Consider the following 26,646-nt stretch of genomic DNA (forward strand, 5'->3'; position numbering starts at 1 on the left):
CACAGGCGCTCTGTCTTAGGTTGGTGAGCGCTCCCCAGGCATTACCCGTCTCTGAATACTCATTATCATACAAGCTCAATTGTGTGTGAGCTGCAGAGTTAACTGCTGCCAAAGATCTCAAAGTGCAGGCCTAACATTTTGGTATATATTATTCTACAATTTCATCTACATATGCATATTTTGGCAAGAGAAGATATTTAGAATACAGCTGGATGACCTTTCTCCCTATATGTTTTAAATTATGAAAACTGATTTTTATAAGTTTTTTATAAAAATAATTTTTTAAGATTATGATTTGTGCACTTTAAATTTTTTTAAACTATGATTTATGCACTTTAAAAACAGTGCACAAAAGTATTTACACTTAAGAAACAAGTTTTAGCTTGAAGACATAATTCCCTACTACCTTTGTATATTATTGTACAGAACATGTATCTGTTTTTTTTTCTTGTACATGTGTATGTATGTGTGTGTGTGGTATGTATGTATATATCTGTGTATATACACACACACATGTGCAGGTACATATGCACACGTAGTATTTGGAGAGGCCAGAGGTTGATTGTCATGTGTCTTCCTCAATCATACTCCACCTTATTTTTTGAGACATGGTGTCTCCCGAACTTGTAGCTCACCAATTGAGCTAGACTGGCTAGCCTCAAAGACCTTCCTGTCTCCACCTCCCAGTGCTGAGATTCCAGGCATGAGGTGCCATGCCCATCTTTTTATATGAGTGCTGGGGATCTGAACTCAGGTGTTCACACCTGTGTGGCAGACACCTTACAGAAAGAGCCATTTCCCCAAATACTGTCTGTTATACCTTCAAAAAAAAATTTAAGATTTATTGTTATTATTAATTATGAGTGTTTGCATGAGTACAAGTATCTGTAGAGGTCAGAAGAGGGTGTCAAATCCCCTAGATCTGGACTCACACGTAGTTGTGAGCAGCCTTAAGTGGGTACTGGGAACTAAACTCAGGTCCTCTGTAAAAGTTGTACACACTCTTTCCACTGAGTTATTTTCTAGTCCCAAACACGGTTGTTGTTGTGTGTGTCTTGTGCTGTGTGTGACGAAAGGTGGGGAAGGCCCATACCACAGCAGAGTATAGGGTAATAAGACAACTATATGGAATCAGTTCTCTCTCACACAGGTTCTAGGGTTTGAGCTCACGTCATCCAGCTTGTGTGGCTAACTCTTCACTCGCTGAGTATCTTGGTCCCATTTGTTGTATTTTTTTAAATTGTTCCTTTAACTATCAACATCTCTTCACTAATCTTATTTACTCTTCCTAGTGTTATGACAAGACACACTATAGGTATCAAGTTAATGTATTTGAACAGAGATTTGTAAACAAGGAAGTGCAATGGAAAACTTAAAAGTCAAATCAAGGGAAGTATAATTTGCAAAAAGGAATCCAGTCACCATATGTTCTATTCATCCACAGATAGACAGACAGATATAGACATATACACACGTACTCAAGCTGACCTCAAATTAAAAGTCCTCCGGCTTCAGCCTCCCAAGTGCTAGGATTACAATCACATGCCACCACATTCTGCTTTTATTTCATTAAAGAAAATGTCTTTTTAAAAGACTGGACTTTAGCTGCACTGTACTTTCCAATTATTAATGTAACTTTGTAATCACCACCACTGTAGCAAAGAATATCAAACATTAAAGCCAATGGCAAAGCCTAGGGCTAACTCACTGTTGTGTTTGAAGATTCGAATGGTTGCTCCCGACAGCCTGGCTCCTAGAACCAGTGATGCATGGTTCAGCTCATCACTCAGAATCAGGCAACCCTGCAAAATCATGAGTACAAGAAGGTGAGATACTAACAAATGTTGGTGATAACGGGTTTTCAAGGATGCTTTAGAAGCAGATGCAGAATCCTAGCCTACATAGAATAGTTTCTTTATCCTGTCAGTTTAAATAACCAGATGTACAGCAATATGTTCTTATGTACACCTAAAATCTAGCAGTCTTTAAAAGGTTCTGGAATCTTTGATTTGACAGAATTCTGATGTATCCTTTTGTGAGAAATGGCAGCTGTAGGAATAGTGCTTTTCCCTTCACTATTAACATGTCTCAGTTCAAGGAAGAACCTATTTCTAAACCCCAAGTCACAGAGTATGCAGGCTGTGGTTTAGCCTCCTCAGCAAAGCCTGACACTCTTGGTGGTTTAGTTTTCCCTCACTTCTTACTCTTCCATCTCTCATGGGACCCTGCTAAAATAATCACAGGAACAGGGTTTAGTCTTTCAAAAATGGCCTCAACAGGGGTTGGCTGAGGATATAAAGCTCAGTGGTAGAGAGTATTTGCCGAGCATGCACAAAGCCCTGGGTTGGATCCTTGACACTACAATAAACAAACAAATGAATAAACAAATTTCTATGTGAAAATCATCTCAAAAAACCCCAATGGCCCAAACAAAAACAACTTAAGCAATAATGGTATTCATAGCTGGGAATAGTACTGCACGACTTTAATCCTAGCACTTGGGAGGCAGAGGCAGGCATATCTCTGAGTTCGAGGTCAGTCTGGTCTACAAAGTGAGTTCTAGGACAGCCAGGGCTACGCAGAGAAACCTTGTCTCAAAAAAAAAAAAAAAAAAAAAAAAAAAAAGAAAAGAAAAGAAAAAAGAAAGAGAAAAGGTACTAACGTTGGATTATTACACGAATAACAAGAATCCATACTGATATAAAGGAGAAGCAACAATTCTTCCACAAAACTCCAATGAATAAATACAGAAGGAATGAGAAAAAAAATCACTCTAAGAATACCAAAGCAATTAACTGTCACTGACTACGCATATTCACACTAAAAGTAGTATATGAAAGTTTAATAAAAAATACTATTTACATAGTCCCAAAGTTTCTCTACCACAGTAACTGGTAACTACAAAAGGAATAGTAGTAAGTTACAGTAGAAAGTCTTGCCTGATATCTTAGCCAAGGGACCAGGGTTTATTTATATTACTAGTAAAATATAGTGGCACCATGTACCTTATACAACACACTGAGGAGAATGTCATCAGTTCTGACCACTCAAGCTAAGAGACACTCTATAAAATAAGGGCCAGCGCTGCAGCACAAGGAAGCCAGGAAGTCTACTGGAAAAGAGTGGGAGCCCCAACTAAATGAATGTGGCCTCAACAGAAGTCAGGGCAGAGACTGGCAATGTTTAACAGTAGACATGAAATGCGATCTGCATCTGTCAATGTCCTGGGTCACAGTTAACTTCTGGGCTCTGGGAAATGCTGCACTGGGAAGTAAGGTGCTATCACAATGGGAAGCTGAGTGAAGGCCATGGAGGGACTCGGTACCCTCTATAGTTCTTGTGCAAGTCTAGATTTAAAGAGCGGTAGGACCATTCTTTTATAAGCCACCAGTCTGTATTGAGCACACACGGCTCTAGTCTAGTGTGCTTTAAAAGAATTCTCCCAACACACATAATTCAATTTCCTTCTCTTTCCAGATAATGTATTTTTCAGGCAAAATTTGCAAGGCTGTTTTTCAGACACTCTAGTCAACTTTTTAGGTTATCAGTCTGGCTTTTTTCTTGTAGTCTACTGTGAGCTTCTATTACATAGTTGGTTCAAAACTAAAATGATATGAAATATTAGGAGGCAACATCTAAGTGCATATGCTTTAGACAGTTTGTTAAGGAATTTTAAGGCATTATTTTGCTATAATACATGAAATAGGTACTATTATCATCTTCAATTTACAAAACAAAGTCATTCTTATGCAAGCGCGGGCACAAAAGACTCAACACAAAGCTCCTGATTTTAGTCCAATCAGCCTTTAAGCTGAACAACCAACTTAGATTCAGGATCGGATACAAAGAATTAACATTCTTAAGAGATCAAATAATAGTTACTACCATTTCCACTCTGATTGGAAGATGATCTTTAAGGTAGTCCCTCTTTCATGTTAGTACAGGAGACATCTAAATCTAAACAATGATTTACTAGAGTTCACGAGCATACGGGAAGATGAAAAGTGAGGTCAATTAATCTTCTAGTGTCAAAAGCCCTAAGAAAGTCCAAGTCAGAATTTCAGGTTTATGCTGCCAAAATGCAGGATGGCAGTGTATTGCTGTCAATGGAAGGAAACACACACTAGTCTTTCAAAGAATTTGTCCATGCTGTACGAGCTGCTGAACACACAGCGTCCTAAGACTTCCTTCTTATCCTTTAAGTCCACAGGATGCACAAAGTCGTCCTTTCTTTCACCCCTGCCTCCTGTTTATCCTGATGGGTCTAGGTAGATTTGGCCGTTTTATTCAGGTATCAAAGAATCAGCTTCAGTTTCACTGCTTTCCCCCCCAATCCACTGATTCTGTAGTTGTTGCTACTGTATATTTCCTGTTTACTTAGGTGGGTGTGGTTTGCTTTTATTCCAATGTTTTAATTTTAGATGTACTTATTTTACGTGTATGAGAGTTTGGCCCGCATGTATATATGTGTACCACAGGCATACCTGCTGCCCGTGGAGTCAGAAGAACACAGTAGGTCCCTGGAACTGGAGTTATAGGTGGATGTGGGACACCATGTGAGAGCTGGGAATCAAACAGAAGCCAGCAAGTACTCTTAACCAATGAACCATCTCTGTAGCCCTCTTTCATATGATTTCTTAAGATAGAGAAGCTTTTCTTCCCCCCGCCCCCAAATAATCATTTAAAATAAACTGAGTATGTAACTCTGGAGGAAGGCACATACCCTCAACCTCAAGACCCCAAGTATGTTTAAAATTATATATGTCTATGTGTATACTGCTTTAGTAATTTGTGATGTTACATTTCATTGACTATTTTTTTATTTTGCCTTGTTTTTTCTTCTTTAACTTCCAAAATCTGTGTGAATGATTTGATTAAACTGCACTGTGGTCAAAGAACACACTTTAATAATTTTAATATTTCCAAACATATTAAAACTTATTTAAACCCTAAAGTACCATGTATCCTGGCAAATATTCTGCTACTGTTGGCAAGTGTTTGGTAGGTGTCTGGTAGGTTAGCAAACCGAGACTGTTTCCCCAGTGGTCTGTACCCATGATGATTCCTGTTGATATCATTCTTGCTGCTCCCCATTGTTGATATCATTAACTGCAGTTTTGTTTCTCCACAATCCTTTGAGTTCCATCAGCTTTTGCTTCCTGTACTTTGAAATTATTATCAAGTTCCTAATATATCTTGATTAATCAACTCTTTTGTATTATATCATATTCTTCATCTTCACAATATTCCTTGGTCTGAAATTTGTTTATATCAATATAGTAACTTCAAATTTTTCATTAGTTTGCAACTTTTTTATCTTTTCTTTTTCCTTGAAGGCTAGAGATCAAATCCAGGACCATGTACATGCTAAGCAAGCATTCAGCCACTGAACTGCATCCCAGACATTCTTTACCTATTTATTTTAACACAGCCTCTACTCCCCACCTCTAATGTTGATCTCAAATCTCTGGGCTTGAGAAGTCCTCTTGCTTCAGCCCCTCGAGTGGTAAGGATGGCAGGTGCATGCTGCTGTGCCATCGTCATCTTTTTAATTTTAATGTTCATATCTTTATATTTCAAATAGGTTCATTTAATATTAGGAAACTTACTAGTTTGATCTTATCTGAGAAGGTCTACCTTCAACTTCAATGTGCAAATAAACTAGTTACATTTTTGTAATATCAATACAATTGGGTTTAAATCTCTTACATTGCAATTTGTTTACTATTTGTCCCATCTGTTCCTTACAGAATCATACAGTTATAATGGAATTAGAGTTACACTACTAACCCATTTACAAAGGAAACTTTAAGGATCAGAAAAGCAATGTGACATGTTCACAGCTATAGATAGGTTTGACCATATAATCAACAGACAAGCAAAACTCAAGTCTGAGGTAGTCCACTGCTTCTGTCTATGTGCCAATTCTAAACAATCATGCTAAGATGTAAAACAAACACACACACACACACACAAAGGAGAAAACAACCTCAAGGGTTCTTTTCAAGCTGACAGTGCTGAGCAGCTACATTTAGAAAGCATTTTACGGCTGGGCAGTGGTGGCACACGCCTTTAATCCCAGCACTCGGGAGGCAGAGCCAGGCGGATCTCTGTGAGTTCGAGGCCAGCCTGGGCTACAGAGCGAGATCCAGGAAAGGCACAAAACTACACAGAGAAACCTGTGAAAGGAAGGAAGGAAGGAAGGAAGGAAGGAAGGAAGGAAGGAAGGAAGGAAGGAAGGAAGGAAGGAAGGATTTTACCTCTCCTTACTTTCTCACAAGTTCTATCATAGGATAGATAAGCACAGATATAGATACAGGCACACACACACATACACACGTTACATTTATATATAATTTACCTGTATAAAGGTAAATGCACTCTTATTTTTACACTTAAGCAAAACTATTAACTTTCTGAATTAAACCTTTCTTTCATAATTTTAATCTTTTGGCATTTATTTTCATCAGAATTCCTTCAAAACTGTACAGGAAGAGAGAAGGACCATGGGTTCTAGTAGGAAAATTCCAACCAGTATTGGCTCTGCAAGATATACTTGCCAAAAATCTGTGATGTAGTATTATCTTTGTAAACTGTGCTTAGTCTAATGTTAATAATAACTCAACTGGATCTGAATGTTTATCAGAACAAAAGAACATATGGATAAGAGAATTGCTACAAATGACGCCATCTTACTTTGCCAACAAGAGCAGGAATGTTCATTGAATTTGTTGCAAATCCCATGCCATAGGTCATAGCAGCTTCCACGCCCAAGAACCTTGCTACCAGTTTCTCTAGTTCTTCATGCTTGTCCAGGTTTCCTGCATGGAGAAGTCAATTAATAAAATCAGTATCATCCTCAATTTTAAAATTACTACTTTATTAAGAGAAAACAGGGCAGCAAGATGGATCAGTGGGTGAAGTCACTTGCTGCCAAGCCTGACTACCTGAGTTGAATCCCTGGAATGAACATGGTAGATGAAGAGAACCAACTCCTGAGAGGTGTCCTCTGACTCATACCACACATGTGCATCCATGCATACAAATGTTAATAAAAATATTTTTAGCAGGGTGGTGGTGGTGCACTCCTTTAATCTCAGCACTTGGGAGGCAGAGGCAGGTAGATTTCTGTAAGTTCAAGGCCAGCCTAGTCTACAAAGTGAGTTCCAGGACAGCCAGAGCTGTTATACAGAGAGACCCTGTCTCAAAAAATAAAAAGAAATCAACCCATGTGTTGTAACATTTTCCAAATAAGTTCATGAAGAGACTGGTACTATAAATAGCAACAGCTATAAAAACACAACAGCTGATACATTCAGATTCAGCAGCTCTGGGGAAAAAGGAGGACTACTAACTCATGTTTCACGTTCCAGTCTCAGATCTAAGCCCTAAACGATCTAACAAAGTTTGTGTCTGTATTCTTGAAGTCGCCAGTCATACACAACAGTGTTAACTGGCCTGTTGTAAAGAGAAGATAGAGGTAAACACTGGAGGATAAGAAGCTAAACAGTAGAATTATCAGTGGCGCTGCTGGCCAGCTAAGGTGCATCTGTGTCCATTACACCATCCATCCTCAAGTCCTGGATGGACTTGAAACCACGTGGAGCGCACCTATTCTCATTTTCAAATGATTGCTAAGTTTGTATTGTGACTATCACAGTGGCTTTCAAATCCCTAATGACTGAATGATTTGCACAGAGAATGGATACTGAAAAAAGCAGATTGTTGAACTTGAATGCTATGTATCATAAGACCAGTTTTTCACCTGCTGAACACTAACAATACTTCCTTATCTATCTTATGATGTTGTTATAAGGACCAAGATAATATGCGGGTACTTTACAAAATTCACAATGCTGTGAAGATGCACAGTGTTCACTACATCTGATCACTGTGTAGCTCTCTCTTGCCTATACCACTGATCTAACAGCCTGTGATCTCTCAAGCTTCAGCTACAAAACTTACTTTAAAGGTGGAGTTTAAAATATTCTATTAAATGGGGCATTGGTGGCACACGCCTATAATCCCAGCACTTAGGAGACAAAGGCAAGTAGATTTCTGAGTTTGAGGCTAGCCTGGTCTACAGAATGAGTTCCAGGACAGCCATGACTATACAGAGAAACTGTCTCGACAAACAAAAAATAAAACAAACAAAAATTCTATTGATATTTTCTGTTGAAAAGCAACACAAACAAACTCCAAAACACTAGAAGGAAAAGAAGTAAAACTCCATTTATGGATACTAATAATCCGTAATATATCTGGTGAAAAATGGGAAATACAAGCATGGGTAATGTCAAAGGGTGAACTGTGTTTCACTAAAAAGATATTCTGAGGGGCTGAAGAGGCAGCTCTGTGGTAGAACAGATGCATAGCATGTACAAGGCCCAGAATCAGATTCTAGAGCCAAAACAAAACAAAGTCCTAACTCCTTTTCCTCAGAATGTAGTCACTTTGGAAAGTCTTCACAAAAATAATCAAGATAAAATAAGGTCAATGGGACTGGGCCAATAACATCCTGGACAAATAGACATACCCAGGGAAGCACAGAAGATGACAATGTCTGACACACAGGAAGACAGCCATGGCACCACAGGCTAGGGAACACTGAGGTGCTGTCAGTGAACTTGGCCCGCCAACACCTTGATCTCATACTTCTATCCTCCACAATTCCCTGTTCCTCATTCTTTGTTATAGTAGTCCTAGGAAGCCAACAGAGTTGGGCTTTGAGAGAGAAAGGTTAAAGCTATGTCTTACCAAGTAGACGATGATTTGATGAGAGAGGAGTACACTCACTGCATGAACTCCAGAGAGGCTTAAAGTGAGAGGCAGCAGTGATCAAGGCAAGCAAGGGTTAAAGTTAGGCTACAAACATGATACATAAAACACATAAAGCCAGGGATGGCAGAATATATCTGTAATCCCAGCACTTATATGAGGTCACAAGTTCAAGGTTATCCTGAGCTATATAGCTGCAAAACTGTTTAAGCATGCCTCACCCCTACCTCTTAATCCCAACTCCCAGAAACCATAAACTCTCATTGCTGATGGGACTATACAACAGTGTAGCTGCTCTGGGAAGCAGCTCAAAAAGCTAATCATAGAATGACCACGTGATCTAGCAATACCACACCTAAGTACATACCCAAGAGAAATGAAAATGTTATTTCCAAAATATATTTACAGCCAAAAAGAAGAAATAAACCAAATATCCATCAGAGATAAATGGATAAACGTGTGATATATACAATGGGTTACTAATTAGTCAAACAGTAGAATGGCATGCTGATGCAGTCTATGAAGTACGAATGCATACTACACATAGATAATCTTGTGAATATACACTAAGTGAAAGGAGTCACACACAAAGGGGATCTGTGGTTGGTATGTAAAGTGAATTTAAAAATTCCTTAATAAAAAAAAAGCCACAATGTTATATAATTCCATGTATATGGAATGTCCAAAGGAGGCAAATAAAGACTGTAGACCACTGGTTGCCAGTGAAGGCTGGTGGGTCAGTCAGCTCTATCAGAGGGAATGAAAATATTCTAAAATTTAAACTGTGGTGACAGCTGCCATCTCTGTGAACATTCTAAAAGACTATGAAGTATACCCTTCAAATGGGCAAATTATATGTCATAAAAATTATATCTTAATAAAGCCTTTAAGACAAGAAATAGAAAGTAACACACTGTCCCTTCTAAATCCTGCACAAGCAATCAAGTAATTCTGCTTTCTTTCATGCCCATAGTAAAAGAACATTATTCTGAATTTCTGGGCTTCAGATATTGAAGTGTGTGTGTGCAGTGCTAGGTTGTAAAGGTGAGGAAGGGCAAGTTTATAGACAGATCTGCCCACTCAATTTCTCACTAACAAAAGAACAAAAAGGAAAGGAGAGAAAACAGGAAAGGAAGACAATTGGGGGATAAATACTAAGAGTTTGTACATGGTTTTCAAAAGCAAGAACAAAGAAAATATTCAAGAGAGTATTATAAAATCAAAGGATATGGGTCTTCAATTTTGTAAGGATCCACACAAACACCAACACAGTACAGATTGTGAGGGAGAAAGATTCATAACAAGCTATAATTGGAATTTCTTGATACACTCAAAAGAAATAAGAGGTCTTAGAAACTAGAAACTAGGAAAAAAGCTCAAAAAAAAGGGAAAGAAAAGAAAAGATGTTTTCTCACATGTAGACTCTAAATGTAAACGAATTTATCATATGGAAGCACAATAGGGGCTATTTAGAGGGAAGGAGGAGATGGAAGGAGTTGGGGAAAACGAGGATGGTAGTGGGGGGCACAAGTATGAGCAATGTACAAGTATATGTGTGGATGTATGTATTACAATGTAAGAATGAAACCCATTTATTTTGCATGTTAACTAAAAATATTAAAATTTTTGAGGCTTCTAAGAATACGCAAAACAAACGCCCAGAAAAACAACAGCAGAACCCATTTCTGCAGGAAGGGGAACAACAAGTCTGGACCACAGGCAGCAAGCAGACTTTTTAGTACATGCCTTTAGATACTTTGGGGATTATTTTTGTTTTGTTTTGTTTTTTTCTGAGACAGGGTTTCTCTGTATAGTTTTGGTACCTGTCCCGGATCTCTATTGACCAGGTTGGCCTCAAACTCACAGAGATCCGCCAGGCTCTGCCTCCCAAGTGCTGGGATTAAAGGCATACGTCAGCACTTTGGGGATTATTAACCATGTTTATATATTATTTATCCCCATCAGGGGTTTCTAAACAACAAAGTCTTTTTGGTTAGAAACTTGGAGAGAAGGAACTACACAAAAACACTAGGAACCATAACAGCATCATACTTGACTGCCCCACTGGTCCAGAGAACAGTGAGGCAACAATCTCACTATTTCAACCTCCAACGTGGTAGTGCCAGAACAACTAGTCGAGTAATATATAACATAAAAGACAGTTTCTGATAGCAAATTTCAATCCCCTGCACACCCAGGGGGGCACTAGACAATGAGCTCTACATGAGGGATCTGTTACTAAGAGGAAGGTACAGGGAATAAAGAATCCAACTGCACAAGGGAAACAAAATTCCTGAAATGGCCCCTCTCAGCCCCCAAATAAAGAAATACCAGAATGTAACTGTAAAGCAGTCCCGAGAGCAATCAGTTCAAACTAAAGCAGGAGTCAGGATGGAATTACTTCAAAGAAATACCTAAGAGTACACAGAGAGCTACAGAAAAGAACATGCTTCTCAAAGCTCCTCTTCTTGGGCTTGCTTGGTAAACTCAGAACTGAAAATGTGGGGAAGATGCAACTGAGGCCCCTCCAGCACTGAACTGGCACGGGATCCAAGAAACAAAGTGCACATGCTATAGCTACAAAGCATGTTCTAAATCACTGCAAAAGGACTAGCTCCTTTTTTACTTTACTGAGCTATTCTGTAATAAGTGAAAACTTAGGACTTTTAGATAAAAAATGTCCACACTACATGTAACCATACACTTTAAGAACAAAGACAAACAAAATAAAAGAATAAAGTCAAACCAGGCATGGTAGCACAAACCTGTAATACCAGCACTCAACAGTCAGGTGTTATGGAATATTATTTTAAGATGTGTGTTATTAATATTATTTATTATTAATTATTATTTATATATTATTTATTATTAATATTACTTTAAATGTGTTGTGGAACATTTGTTTAATGATGCAAAGATGTGCTGCATTCTTTTATGTTGCATTTGTTTAACTCTGTAAAGCTGTGTTACTTTGCCTGCCTAAAACACCTGATGGTCTAATAAAAAGCTGAACAGTCAATAGTGAGGCAGGAGAAAGGATAGGTGGGGCTGGTAGACAGAGAAGATAAAGAGAAGGAGAAATCTAGGGAGGCAGGATAGAGAAAAGGAGGAGAGGAGGATGCCAGGGGTCAGCCACACAGTCACACAACCAGCCACGGCGTAAGAAGGAAAGAAAGATATATAGAATAGAGAAAGGTAAAAAGCCCAGAGGCAAAACATAGTTAAAGAGAAATGAAATAATTTAAGTTAGAAAAGCTGGCAAGAAACAAGCCAAGCTAAGGCCGGACATTCATAAGAATAAGTCTCCATGTATTTATTTGTGAGGTGGGTGGCGGGCCCCCAAAGAGCAAAGAGCAAAGAGTAAAACAAACAAATAAACAAAAAAACCCACAATCAACTACAGTCAGGAGTCAGAGGCAGGCAGATCTCTGAGTCTGAGGCCAGCCTGATCTACAAAGTAAGTTCCAAAACAGCTACATAGTAAGACCCTGGCTCAACCAATCAACCAACCAACCAACCAACCAACCAACCAACCAAACAAACAAAAAACATAACAAATGGACATCTAAGGATCCTTACAGGAGCTAAGAAAGCACATATTGGCCTCCTTCCAGTGTCTCAAAGAAGTGGAGCAGAGAACCTCTGAAAATTTAGAGGGGAAACCAAATACAGTTTAACATACTGTAGCTCTCTCAAGAATTGACTTTTAGTTGAAATTTGCAGCTGAATATTGTCTTGGCCCATAGCAATGACATTCATATTTGAGAGTTGAGGGTAAAAATCAAAGCATGAATAGCTACAGAAGTCTCCTAAGAAACTTTATTAATAATATAATGGTGTTGTAAAGTTCTGTAGTATGTAGTGTGTACATATGGTATGAAAAGTCTGAATAAATAAAGCAGGGGATATGAAAGATGCATAATTCTGTTTTCTTTTTAACTTTCTCTTTATTTAATTTTAAATGCAGTATGTTGAGTGAGTTACTGTGGCAGACGAAATATGACGGGAATCCCTTTCTTCTCTTTGTACTGAGAGGTGGAGTGCCATCCCCACAGCCCGTGAAACTGGCCTGGCTTAGGGACTAGCTTTGACAAATGTGAAGTGGAGCTTCCTCTAGGAAGTCTGCTGCCAGGTAAGACATACTGCACTGGGACCACCATGGCTCTAAGGAGCCCAAAACAGGGGCAGGGAGAAGTGACCGAGTTCCCGTCACTCTAAGAAGCAGCAGCTTCACAGGACTTGAGCCACTGAGTCCCACTGCCTGTAACTGTGTCAGGGACCCTGTGCACAAACCACCCAAGTCTACCAGTCCCTAGACCCTGACAACCCTAGTGAATTGTTGATTCAATTTACTCCTAAATATCAAAAAAGCTACTTATAACTTCAACAGTTAGCAGTTCTCTTAAAAAAAAAAAGGGGGGGGGAGATCTGAATCTGAAATCCACCTTCGAATTAAGATAAGTTTCTTTCCAGAAGACTGTTAATCCTGGGAGCTGGAGAGGCAGTTCAGTGGTTAAGAGCACTGACAATGGTGTGTGCAAATTTAATTCCAGCACTCAAAGAAGCAGGCAGATCTCTGAGTTCGAGGCCAGCCTGGTCTACAGAGAGAGTTCCAGGACAGCCAGAGCTACAGAGAAACCCTGTCTCAAAACAAAACAAACAAAAGAGCACTGGCTATTCTTCCAGAGGACCTGGGTTCAATTTCCAGCACCCACACGGTAGCTCACAGCTGTCTGTAACTCCAGTTCCAAGAGATCCGATACCCTCATGCAGACACACATGCAGGCAAAACACCAATGCACAAAATAAAAATTTAAAAAAAGATGGTTAATCTTTCTCATTTTACAGATTTGTAGCAATAGTTTACATTTACTGAGTATCTATTCTGTTCCAAGTGCTTTACATGAATTAGCTTATTTAATTCTCAAAACATATCTACAGGATTATTATCAGCCCTAGTTTGCCAGTATGAAAATACATTACCTTTGAGAGTTCCCATGCAATAAGTTGTTGCAGAATATTATTTCAAGGTGTGTTACTTTTGTTTATGCCCTGGGACATTTGTTTAATAATGCAAAGATGTATTTGATTAAATAAAATTCACCTGCAGTCAGGAGGCTGCATCAGCAACTAGGTGACAGGAAGTGGTAGGGAGGAGGCAGGTGGAGAAGGGTTTGTAAGGAAGGGCCAGGAGAAGCATGAGGGCTTTTTGGAGGACTTGAGCAAGGAGAAGAGGTGAGAGCTACTTGTTATTCAGCCTCTCTAAAGAGCAGAATTCCACCTTAACCTTTGAATCTTGAGTTCTTTAGAGGGACAGAGATTTAGTTAAGTTCCCTTCATAACACCAGGCAGTGGTGGCGCACGCCTTTAATCCCAGCACTCGGGAGGCAGAGCCAGGAGGATCTTTGTGAGTTCAAGGCCAGCCTGGTCTACAGATCGAGATGCAGGACAGGCACCAAAACTACACAGAGAAACCCTGTCTCGAAAAAAAACAGAGTTCCCTTCATAGCTTTGAAAGAGTTGGTGCCTGAGGGAACAAAATTCGCTCCTGCTACGGTCCTTGCTGGTAGGGGTGGAGTTGCAGTTGCTGATTCGGACAGCCATGGCTTAAAAGGCAGCAACAATTTTAAAAAGGACAACAATAAGTGGCATTTCTAAGATTTACGAAATCAATAAAATCCAACAAAGTCATAAATGAAACAAATACAAAAATTTGCTATGGACATATGTACATGTAACACATTGGAAACCATCTCAAAACGGTTAACATTAACATTAACATTAGCCATCACTTGAGGAAAAGAAAGTGTGTATTAGACCTGACCTAAGGCAAAAAGCAAATGTTTGTGTAGTTCTTATACTAGCACTGTACCTATATTACTCACCCTTGAGCTCACACTTACCAATCTCCTGCCGAGTGCTGCACACTCCAGCTCCATACTCCTTCAGAACTTCAGCAGCTGCTTCCTGACATGATCCAGTGTTCCTCGCAAATCCAAGGTAGTTGTAGGAACCCATGTTTATAACACCTTTAATTATATTCCCTGTGTACCTGTGTTTCAATAGCATAGAACTTAATGATACTCAAAGCATGCCTAACACTTAAGTGTGACATACACTGGTAACAGAAAAGCACCATACACAGAAACAGAGACAATGCTATCTGAAGCAGCACAAACTCACCACTAACAAAATCCAATGTGCACTGTGCACATGTATGAAACTGTCAGAGTAAACATTATCTTTAAAAAAAAGCTATATATAGTGATATATAGTTACAGTGATATAATATGTTTTTTGTTTCTGCTTTTGTCAGACAGAGTTTCTCTGTGTAACAGTCCCGGCTGTTCTGGAACTTACTCTGTAGACCAGGCTGGCCTCGAACTCACAGAGATCTGCCTGCCTCTACCTCCCAAGTGCTGGGATTAAAGGTGTATGCCACCACCACCAGGCAACAGCGCTAAAATTTTAAAGTGTGATAGCCAATATTGGCTTAGAACATTGTAATAAACTAGGCTTCATTCAATATTTTCTTCTGGAGGGCAACTTGGTACTACTTATTCCCTAAAAGTTACACATGTTCTGATTCAGCAATCCCACATGTGAGCACGCACACATGAGGATCCTTTAAGACCCACTGTCCTTCCCTTCCATAGGCCCAGGGCCCAGTGATATCCCCCTATGATGGAAGCTCAGTCAGTAAGGACATCGTGGTCCAGATGACTGATGGTTCCCCATCAACCCAAGGTAGAAGGAAGTGCTGAAGCTTTAAGTGCCTAGGATCTGGGACTTACTAGCATAAGACGGATAGGGATGGCACGCCTACACTGTAGAATACCATTAGTCACTACAAACAATGAACTTACAGTGGATATACACATAGGTAAGATGTAGCCAGTATGTTAGCAAATAAAAAGAGCAAAGAATAATTCATAACATATGATCCCATTTTTGTTTATTAAAAAGTGAGTTTGACAACAACCTGGTCTACAAAGTGAATTCCAGGACAGCCAGAGCTACATAGTGAGATCCTGTTTCAAAAAAACAAACAATGCTGGGCAGTGGTGGTGGCGGTGGCAACAGCGCAGGCCTTAATCCTAGCACCCAGCAGGCAGAGGCAGGTGAATCTCTGAGTTTGAGGCCAGCCTATCTGCAGGACAGCCAGGGCTACACAGGGAAATCCTGTCTCAAAAAACCAAAAAAGGGGGAAGAAACCAAACATCAAAACAAAAACAAATGAATCAAATGAAACAGGAAAAAAAGATCTTAAATTTCAATGAGGGTTGTAGGTGTAGCCCACTGGTACAGTGCTTGCCCAGCCTAGCATATCTGAGAGCCTGGATTTAAATCCCAGCACTCCCTCCAAAAAATATTCCAAGAACAATGAACAGTATTGCCAGGAAAGTAATCATACTGTATCTTCAGCTGCTGCTTTTGCTTTGAGAGAATAATCATACTCTTTTGTTGCTAAGAAATAACTTGTAAACATGACTCACTTGAACGACCAGTTGTAGTCATGGGACTTTCTCTCCATGATATCCACCCTGGCTCCAGGCACACTACAGATAGGTCGATTCCAGTTGTCTCTTATCCTCATGTAGAGGTTTCTTGTATAGAAGTTTTCGAAATCCTGATACAATGACACAAAGTCCTGCCAACAAAGAGTGAAGCAGTACAAATTTAACTCATTTATTTACAGAAAAGTCTTACCATTTTTCTTCTCATACCTCAGGATGATGTCAACCGATCATATTTAATTAACTGACATAGCAAAAATACACTTGGAGAGGCACTGATTCTCTATTTCAAGTCTTTTTGGTCAGGTAAAAGTCACTTAGCTCTGAGGTTTGACCTCCATTTCACGATTTCTAATAACGAAAACACCCAAATAGAGAGTATCATTTAACTTAAAGTCGGACCCACAGAAACAAAGCCAGTCATGTAATTCCGCCATTAAATCGTTTCCCTTCCTAACGATCTGGGAAAGCTGGCCTCCCCCCTGTTTCTCCCACAATAAAGTAGGGGAAGATGCCAGAAAAACCTTCATAATCCCAGTGGAAAAGGAGAAAATACAAAAATACTTCTAAAATTAAGTTTTTTTTTAATCCTCTGCTCAAGGATCAAAATCAAACATCCCCCCAAAAAAGAGATTAAAAAAAACCACAAAAATGTACATTAGATTAAGTCTTTGGCCTTGGATTTTTCCTATTAGATAGGAGTTAAGAAAAGTATATTCTGGGCTGGAGAGATGGCCTGTTTCACTTGCAGAAGACCCAGGTTCAATTCCTAGCACCCACATCATGCAGCTCACAAACACCTGTAACTCCAGCTGCAAGGGATCCAAGCCTTTGCCCTGACATGCATATACGTACGCATAAGCACACACATACACATAATTCAAAACAATACCAACAAACAAATAATCCTCTGGAGGCAGTGGCAGGTTGATTTCTGAGTTTAAGGTCAGCATGTTCCAGGACAGCCAGAGCTATACTGTGAGACCCTATCTGAAAACAAAAAAGTGCATTCTGAAAATGGAGTCCTAGTCCACAGATTTTAGTCTCCTTTCTTCTAGGATTAAACTAAAATTTAAGTCTGGAAAAAGTTAAGTCACAGTAGAGCCAAAATGAATACACAGTACTATTCCCATGTCAATATAAACTCTTCCTGGAACAGCATGATCAGTCCATATGTGATCTACTTCAACTTTGAATTCTCCAAGTTAAATGATGACCCAAACAGAAAGAACTTGGAATGTGCTTACTGTAATCTGAACATCACTGAGCTTGTAGCCCTTAGGTCTGGGCTTGTTGTCAAACTACATTAATCTGTTCAGTAAATCTATCAAAAGTATTTTTAAAACCATATGCTTCATATTAAAAACTCTGTAAAAAATTCTAAAGCAAAAAAAAAAAAAAGAGGAAAAAATCAAAAGAGAGGAAAAAAATTCTAAAGCAACCTTTCATTGACTTGGACTCTAAAGTGCCTAAGACCCAAGCCTCTTAGTAGATATCATCTCTTTAGACAGCTCAGAAGAATTCTTCAAATGTGAAGAATAGACCATCTCTCATAATTCCTTCTAATACTTACCTTTTTCTTAAGGCAAAATCAACTACCTCACATCCTACCATCTCTATCATTGTACTAAGAAAGCAAAGAATATTGGGGCTGGAGAGATGCTCAGCAGTTCAAAGCATTTGCTGCTTTTGCAAAGACCAAGGCAGTTCCCAGCAGTGACAATTGTCTGTAACTCCGATTCTAGGAGATCCAATGCCCTCTGAACACGGTGCAGAGACATTTGCACGCAAGGAACTCATACATATTTAAAAATATACAATAATGTGTCTGTCACAACTGGAAGTTAATCATTTAAATCATCTGTTCCTTTTGATCATCTCTCCTTCCATCAAGAACACCAGCTGAGCAAAAAAGTAGAGACAGAGATACTCAAATTCTAATTAAATATTTTACTTGGACTATTATTTACCATGTATTTATTTCCAAAAGGAAACACACACACACACACACACACACACACACACACACACACACACACACACACACACACACAGAGTCTTCCACCTTCACACTGACTAGAGTAACAGCACCCACTCATATTCTGTTGTTTTGCAGACACGGTCTCATACAGCCATGACAGGTCCCAAATTCATCATGTAATGTAGCCAAGGATGACCCTGTCTCCACCTCTTGAGTGCTGAGATGACAGCATGCCCAGTTTATGTGATGGTGGGACTGAACTAAGGGCTCTGTGCATAGTAAGAAGCCCTCTATTATTAACTGAGCTATATCCCCAGTGCCTAACCTCTTCTAGTGAAACTACAGTACTGATCATCTTATTCATTTTTAATTAGTGTGTACACATGCATGTGCACGTATGTACATGTGTGGGTATGCATGCCACAGCATTTGTGGAGGTCAGAAAACGGCTTCTTGGAGTTGGATCTCTCCAAGGTCAAGCTGGATCCAATTCAGATCACTAAACTTGCATGACCAGAACCTTCCACACTGAGCCATCTCACCAGTCCCATTAGACACAGTTTTATGGATATTTTTTGCTCTACAAAAATGTTAAATACAAAGAATTGAAGGAGATGGTGTTGTGTTTTGCAAATTTGAAGAATCCTTTCTGACTGTGATCCGCTATTTTAAACAACTGAAATAGCTACTTCATTCAACTGTTTTCTAAACATTGCACATTAATATTTAAGTATGAACTCTAAATACTTTAAGGAACTGTTTTCTCACAGGCAAATTTTTATTAGCAACAAAAAAAGTTTTAAATATATCAACATGAAATAAAACAAAACAAACCCCTGAGGCTGGTTCAGATACTAGAAGGGTTACCAAAAGCCAACACAGTTGGAAAAGGGTTGCAGGTTAGAGCATGGCAGAGCTTCACCTCTCCGTCCTGAACTAAACAGGGACAACTAGTGACATATGCTATCTGTGATTAAGAGAAGGAGTGAGTTCAAATCTTCCAACAGAGAACTTCATGATCAAGCATCTCCTTATAGCAGCAAGGGAGCACAGTAAGTCCCGGAGATAGGAGACACCAGCATATCAAAACAGAAGATACAGCAAGGGATGTCAGGTGCAATAGCAATGGAACACAATGGCAACAGAGGGACTCAGGTCAAATTTAGCTTCTCTTGACACCTACCTAAGTTCTAAGGGCAGCTAACCAGATTCCATGAAGCCTAGCTCAGAAGAGAAATTGCTACTGAGCACCTCAGTTCCAGACAATCAAAATCTTGTACCTTTGATATTCTAGGACTAAGGTTAAAATAGGGGACTTGGTTCATTGAGATGTCTCAGTAGGTAAAGGTACTTGCTGCTAAGCATGACTACCTCCCCAGAACTCACATGGAAGGAGAGAACCGACTCCTGCATGCTTTTCTCTGACCTCCATACACATGCTAAGCATTTCCCCCATTTTAAAAAAAAAAAGATGTAATTTAAAATTTTTTAAATGAGGACTTATCTTTTCATTAATTTATTCATCAAATATAATTAAATGTAGACTTGAAATATGTTGTTGAATTCTAAGAACAAAGTGGGTTGGTCCCTCTTTAAACAATGAAAACCTATCATTTCTACTCTACTTAACCATTCCCTACCTTCTCTCCTCCTAGCCTAATCACTGTGGAATGACTCTAGTGAGGGTTGACCTATAGTCATGATGCTCAGTCACTGAACAAATATTTACAGAGTAATTCTTTCCAGGCACGAAGTATGCATGGGGGATAAGGTAAGTAAGCACAATTTCTAAACTCCCTGAGGTCTCTGCAAGGCACACAAGTACACGAGCATAGTGGATGCCTGGTAGGGCAAAGTATGTACTATGAAGGGGTCCCTGTTCAGAGATGGGGAAGAGTATCTAATCAGTACAGACAAGTCCAAGCAGCCTTTTTTTTTTTTTTTTTTTTTGTTTTTTTGTTTTTTTTGTTTTTTCGAGACAGGGTTTCTCTGTGTAGCTTTGCGCCTTTCCTGGATCCCGCTCTGTAGACCAGGCTGGCCTCGAACTCACAAAGATCCGCCTGGCTCTGCCTCCCGAGTGCTGGGATTAAAGGCGTGCGCAACCACCGCCCGGCCCAAGCAGCCTTTAAGGATGAATTCATGGATGTTCTTCCTAAAACTCCTCACTATCACAAATAAACAGAAAGAACCAGTACCTTCTTGAGATTCTATGTTATACTGTTAGTCTTGAAGCTCTCATCAGTTGAGATTCCTTTACTCAAGAGGAAAACTCAAATTCATGGACTTGCTAACTAGGGATCACGGTAAACACTACCAAAAGTAATCTGAGGTCATCTTATTAAACAGTCAGTAAATATCCTGTAGTAGTCTGTTTAAGGCAAGCCTTTGAGAAAACACATTATACTGTTTAAGACAAAGGGATCTCACCTAGTCTAGTGTCTATGCAGACCTTCCTTATAATCACAGGGGAAAAGATGGGTGCTATCACTTTGAGACAGAACTTTACAACTGTTCACATCCACCCTGTGCAATTCTGTCCCATCATAGGTGTTTATACATTGTTACACGATGATGAGGTGGAAAGAGAAATAATTCTGTTATTTATGATATACTGGGGCACTTGCCAATTGCTTTACATATACATGTTTTTCTACATACCTGAATATCTCTGTACCCTCTTATAGAAGATATTGTTTCTCTAGCATTCAGAAAGATAGAACTTTTTTTCCATTAAGGAACCAGCTAGAGTCAGAATGTGAACTGGATTTTCTATTACACACACACACACCACACACTGAATCTCCAGACACTCTTACGATCAGGCTATGGAAGTGGTATGACATGATTCGTACAAATAAGATTTGTAGGGCAGAGTCACTGTTTTTATTTTTACACCAGTGCAGGTAACCTGCGTACAAATCCATAGCAGCCCCTCACACTGGCAACACCAGCCAGGTTCCACATTCCAAAACACGATACTTGTGGCAACAGCAGTTTCCAAACCTGGAGTGGCTTCTTACCTGACACTCCTATCCAGTCCTCTGCAATGTTATACACATGTGGCTCCCTCTCCACTTCAGTGGCCTACAGTAATGGAGGCTAATTCCACTGCAACTTTAAACAATATCAACACATTCTCTATAATTACTAGTTGAGAAATATTTAATAAGTTGTCTGTATTTACAGATTAAAAGAATAAAATTGAAATAATGTGCTGTTGGCCAACCACCAAGTGACAAGGCTGAAATGGAAACCCTAGCAGCACTCCCAACGAGCAGCCATTGGTAGAAAAGCTATACTTATCCCAAGAACAGTCTTTGGTGTCAGTTCTAACTCAACAATTTTTGTTCATTTAGAGCCCAGGTATTATGGTTTGGACCAAATGTCTCCAAAAGGCCCTTAGCAGCCTGAGTAGGAAGTTGTGAACCTTCAGCAGGTAGAACCTCATGGAAGGATCATGGGAGTATGACCTTGAAGGGGATGGTGAGGCCCTGGCCTTGGTTCTTCCTCTGCTTTCTGGCTGCCATAAAGTGAGCAGCTCTGCCCCACCATGGACTCCCTATCATGCCTGATGGAAGGTTCATAAGCAACAGAGCTAAAAAGCTCTTCAATCACTGAGCCTCCATAAACAGTTCTTCCTTTGAAGTTGTTTGTCTAAAGTTCTTTTAATCACAGTGAAGGACACACTAGGGTACAAATTTCAATATATCAAAAGACAAAATTTCCCTCAAACACAAACATTTGAGGCAAATAACACTTGCTTTGATGTTGGGATAACATGCTCAGAAATATGTCAACATCAAGACAATTTAGAGGTTTTTTTTGTTTTGTTTTGTTTTTTGGTTTTTCGAGACAGGGTTTCTCTGTGTAGCTTTGCGCCTTTCCTGGAACTCACTTGGTAGTCCAGGCTGGCCTCGAACTCACAGAGATCCGCCTGGCTCTGCCTCCCGGGTGCTGGGATTAAAGGCGTGCGCCACCACCGCCCGGCGACAATTTAGAGTTTTAACCTTGACTTTTTGTAGAGTGAAGGGGATAGAAGAAGAATGCATAAAACTATTGGAATCATGAAATAGCTTTATGTTTATTTAAATCTTGGATAAGAAAACAGAATAGAAAAGATAAAAATCTATTAAAAGCAGGCAGAGGCGGGCAGATCACTGAGTCTGAGGCCAGTGTGGTCTAGAGCAGCATAGTGAGATAGTCTCAAAAAATTAAAAACCAACAACATAGGGCTGGAGACATGACTTTGGGGTTAAGAGTACTAGCTGCTCTTCCAGAGGACCTGGGTTTGTTTTCTGCACTCACGTGGCAGTTGACAGCAGTACCAAAGAATTCCATACCCTTTCTGGCCTCTGAGGGCTCTGCAAACACGTGATACACAGACATAACATGCAGGCAAAACACCCATACACATAAAATAAGTGAATCGCTCAGACAGAATTTAGCCCCCAAACCTCACTACTCTGTGGCATTCTCTCTACAACCCTGGAGCAGCCTGGAAGCTGGTCTCTCAGACTACAGTAACAGAGGAAGTGACTGAGATTGGGGCTAAAAACTTTAAGACCAACTGAACTATTCAGAGACCTTGTCTCCAAAGAGAAGGAGGGTAGTTCTGTAGGAAATAAAGGAATGCAACAGAGACTATCTATTACAGGAGTCAAGCCACAACCAGGCTAAATGCAAGCCTGGATGCCTACAAGGGGGCATCAGAGGACCATCTAGTAATCAATCACTCATTACCTCTAACAAGCCCCAATGAATGGCTGAATTCAAGTGGTGGAGCTCACCACATTTTACACATTTTTTTTTTTTTTTTGGTCTTTTGAGACAAGTTTTTGGTTTCTCTATGTAACAGCCTTGGCTGTTGAACAGGTTGGCCTCAAACTCACAGAGATCTGCCTGCCTCTGCCTCTCCAGTGCTGGTATTAAAGGCATGCGCCACGAAGTCCGGCTACACTTTAGGATTTTTGATAACATAAGTGTGGCATTTTCAAAATACTGTAGAGATGACAGATGAGGTGGCCCATGAATGCTGTAGAGACAGGTGAGGTGGCCCACACCTGTAATCCCAGCAATTGGGAGGCTAAGGCAGGAAGACTGAAAGCAAGCTCAAGGTCAGCCTGTACTATACAGCAAATTCCAAACCAGGCTTCATAATGAAACCCTGTCTCCAAAAGCTCTAGAGAAATAAACATAACTTCAGCATAGCCTAAAATCTAAAGAAACTTCAATGTAGATTCTGAACTTACAATTGAGAGATATGGAAATTCTATTACCATTTATTTAATTTATTTCTTCATTTTGAATACACTCTACCATTTTGACATCCCAATGACAATCTAAGGCAGTGGTTCTCATCCTTCCTAATGCTGCAACCCTTTAATACAGTTCCTCATGTTGTGGTGACCCCAAGCATAAAATTATTTTTGTTGCTATTCATAACCGTAGTTTTGCTACTGTTATGAATTGTAATGTAAATACCTGATATGTAACCACCAAAGGAGTTGTAACCCACAGGTTGAGAAGCACTAATCTACGGAGTAACTCAGGTCATCACATAAGAACCAGTGATTTACACTTTTACATTCACAGTTAATAGTAAAACATAGACCCAAATTGTTACATGCAAAGAAAATCTCAATTAAAAGTTGAAGCCTAGAGATCCAAACATCAAAACTTTTCAGATGGAAGGGACAGGGAGGCAATACACTATACAGCTGCTCCAAACATAGCCCCAGTAGCTGATGGGAAGACAGAGGACTGCACACCCAATACTGGCACTACAGTAAATGGATAAGGTGCTGTACTTTCTGCAGAGATTATAATTACATCATTTCTCCCTTCCCTTTCCTCCCTCCAAACCCTCCCAGGTTCTTTTTCAAAGTCATGGCCTCTTTTTTAGTTGTTACTATGTGTCAAAATATGTCATTCAACTAATACAAAATACAACAAACTTTTGTAAACTCCTTTCTTAGTATAACCATGCAGTTCAGCTGTGTCCAAAGCAGCACACTTCATTTCCCTGTGCGAAAGCATAACACAGTGCATGCTTGTGCTCACTCTCACTCTCCTATTTTTCTCTCTTGTGTTCTCCCCGCCCAACCCCCTTTCTGAGGGAATGGTTTTGACAGAGTTTCTCCATGTAACCCTGGCTGTCCTGGATCTCTCTCTACAGACCAGGTTAGCCTGGAACTCAGAGATCCACCTGCCTCTGTGCTGGAATTAAAGGTATTCAACCACCATGCCTGGCTACTGTTTTTGAAATGCAATGAAGAAGACACTTGGGTTGTAGCTTTGGATGCAGCTACCTCAGTCACAGAGAAAATGGCAACAAGGTATTTGCACTGCATGATCCCAGCAGACTTTCCCTCCCTTTCCAGTTTAACTGGTAAGTCTGCCTGCTGTTTTCACCAGAGCTTGACACCTGTCCTCAGAACAAATGATGCTTTCCTTCAAAAAGCTGAACTTTTAAGAGAATGGAAACTGCTGTTTTCAACAAAAAAGAATCCTACTGAAATGAATTTGATTACTTTAGAAAAATCCTTTACAAACTGTAGAGACAAATGTCCTCTTTACTGACTCCCTTTTTCCTCTTACTAATTCCTCTACGAATTATTTACTGACGGACCTCATGATATGCAGGAACTTTCTGTTTTGCATTTTAATACAATCCAAGCACTATTTACTTCTATGTTTTTGCAAAGGAAAGATTTATGTGTATACATTTCCTCAACAAAATTAGAATCTACTTAAGAAAATCTACGCGTCCTATTTTTTCCACATAAAGTTAAATAAATATATATAAGTAGCACCTAATAATTAAACTATAAACTTACCCTCCAGAAATACCAAACAATATCCAAAGAAGGATTCATTCACAAAGTAGCCCAGATTCATTGTTGCAATTTCTTGTCAGCCACCACACTCTTGAGTACCAGCTGCACAAGCCCATGATGGCTCCCCTGCTCAAACACTGCTCAGGTCTCCCCATTGCCTCTTTTGTCATTCAAAATTCATGTATCATATTTCAGGTCCTCCCAAATATTCCTCATGCAGTTACTACAAAACTTTAGCTACCATCACTCACAACCACCTTCAGTTTGGCCCAACAGAAAGTGAGTACACAAATGAACCACTGTACAGTGCAGTAAGTGGCTGACAAGCTAACTGAGTGAACAAAACCAGCACTTCTGTGAGTTCGCTCTGGGTAGATACACTCCGCTAGAATACAAGAGTCAAGTGTGTTCGGGTTTCTAATCATAAAAACTGGCTTTGTCTACCTGATTAGGTTATAAATATAGGGCTTTACTGTCCTGTCTTTTTTAAAAATAAAACAAACAAAAAACCCAAAACTTTTTCTTAAAAAAATGGTTCTTGGTTATTTTGTTGTTGTTCTAAGACTTATTTATTTACATTTTATGTGTATGGGTGTTTTACCTGCATCTATATCTGTGTACCACATGACCATATGAGTAGCCTGTAGAAGAGGCCAGAAGAGGGAATTGGATCCCCTAGAACTGGAGTTATGGATGGTTGTGAACAACCATATGAGTGCTGGGAATCAAACCCAGAGTCCCTGGAAAGAGAGTAGCCAGTGCTCTTAATCACTGAAGCCTTTCACTACCCCTGTAAACACATTAAAAAAAAAATTTTTTTTAAAGTTTTTTGAGACAGGGTCTCTCTATGTAGTTAGTAGTCCTGAAACTCTTTATGTAGACCAGGCTGACCTTGAAATCAGAGATCCTCCTGCCTCTGCCTCTGGAAGTGCTGGGACTAAGTGTCTGTACCACCATACCTGGCCTGAAAAAAACACATTCTCAATGAAATTACCTTGTAGGTATTTTGGGGCCATGTGTAGAGAGGTCAACTTGGGAGGCCTGGCTGGAAAGCAAGTACAAACTGGTTGAGATGAAAGAGAAGGACACCTGATCTTGAGTTCTCAGGGGTCTGAATTTTCCTTCCTTTTTTAAAATTTTGTTGATTTTATGTGCTTGGGTGTTTCGTCTACATGTATGTATGTGTACCTGTTGTGGGATGGTCTGTATGTCAAATATGTTGCTGATTGGTCAATGAATAAATCACTGATTGGTCAGTGGCCAGGCAGGAAGTATAGGCGGGACTAACAGAGAGGAGAATGGAGAGAACAGGAAGCTGGGTGGGAGAGACACTGCCAGCCGCCACCATGACAAGCCGCATGTGAAGATGCTGGTAAGCCACGAGTCATGTGGCAAGGTATAGATTAATAGAAATGGATTAATTTAAGCTGAAAGAACAGTTAGCAAGAAGCCTGCCATGGCCATACAGTTTGTAACCAATATAAGTCTCTGTGTTTACTTGGTTGGGTCTGAGTGGCTGTGGGACTGGCAGGTG

General features: G+C 39.8%; 1 protein-coding gene across 1 annotated transcript in view; it reads right to left on the bottom strand.

Annotated features, from left to right (window-relative positions):
- Sptlc2 (serine palmitoyltransferase long chain base subunit 2) overlaps positions 1-26,646 on the bottom strand; it is an 86,627-nt gene that overhangs the window by 37,108 nt on the left and 22,873 nt on the right. Inside the window, exons 3-6 of the mRNA XM_052738631.1 lie at positions 16,275-16,429; positions 14,682-14,830; positions 6,697-6,821; positions 1,709-1,802 (exon numbers count right to left, since the gene is read on the bottom strand). Coding sequence (XP_052594591.1) covers positions 1,709-1,802; positions 6,697-6,821; positions 14,682-14,830; positions 16,275-16,429 — 523 coding nt within the window. The remainder of the gene's footprint in view (positions 1-1,708; positions 1,803-6,696; positions 6,822-14,681; positions 14,831-16,274; positions 16,430-26,646) is intronic.

The sequence above is a fragment of the Peromyscus californicus genome, unplaced genomic scaffold (assembly GCF_007827085.1).
Source record: "Peromyscus californicus insignis strain IS unplaced genomic scaffold, ASM782708v3 Scaffold_15__1_contigs__length_86483966, whole genome shotgun sequence".
In the NCBI taxonomy this organism is placed as follows: Eukaryota; Metazoa; Chordata; class Mammalia; order Rodentia; family Cricetidae; genus Peromyscus; species Peromyscus californicus.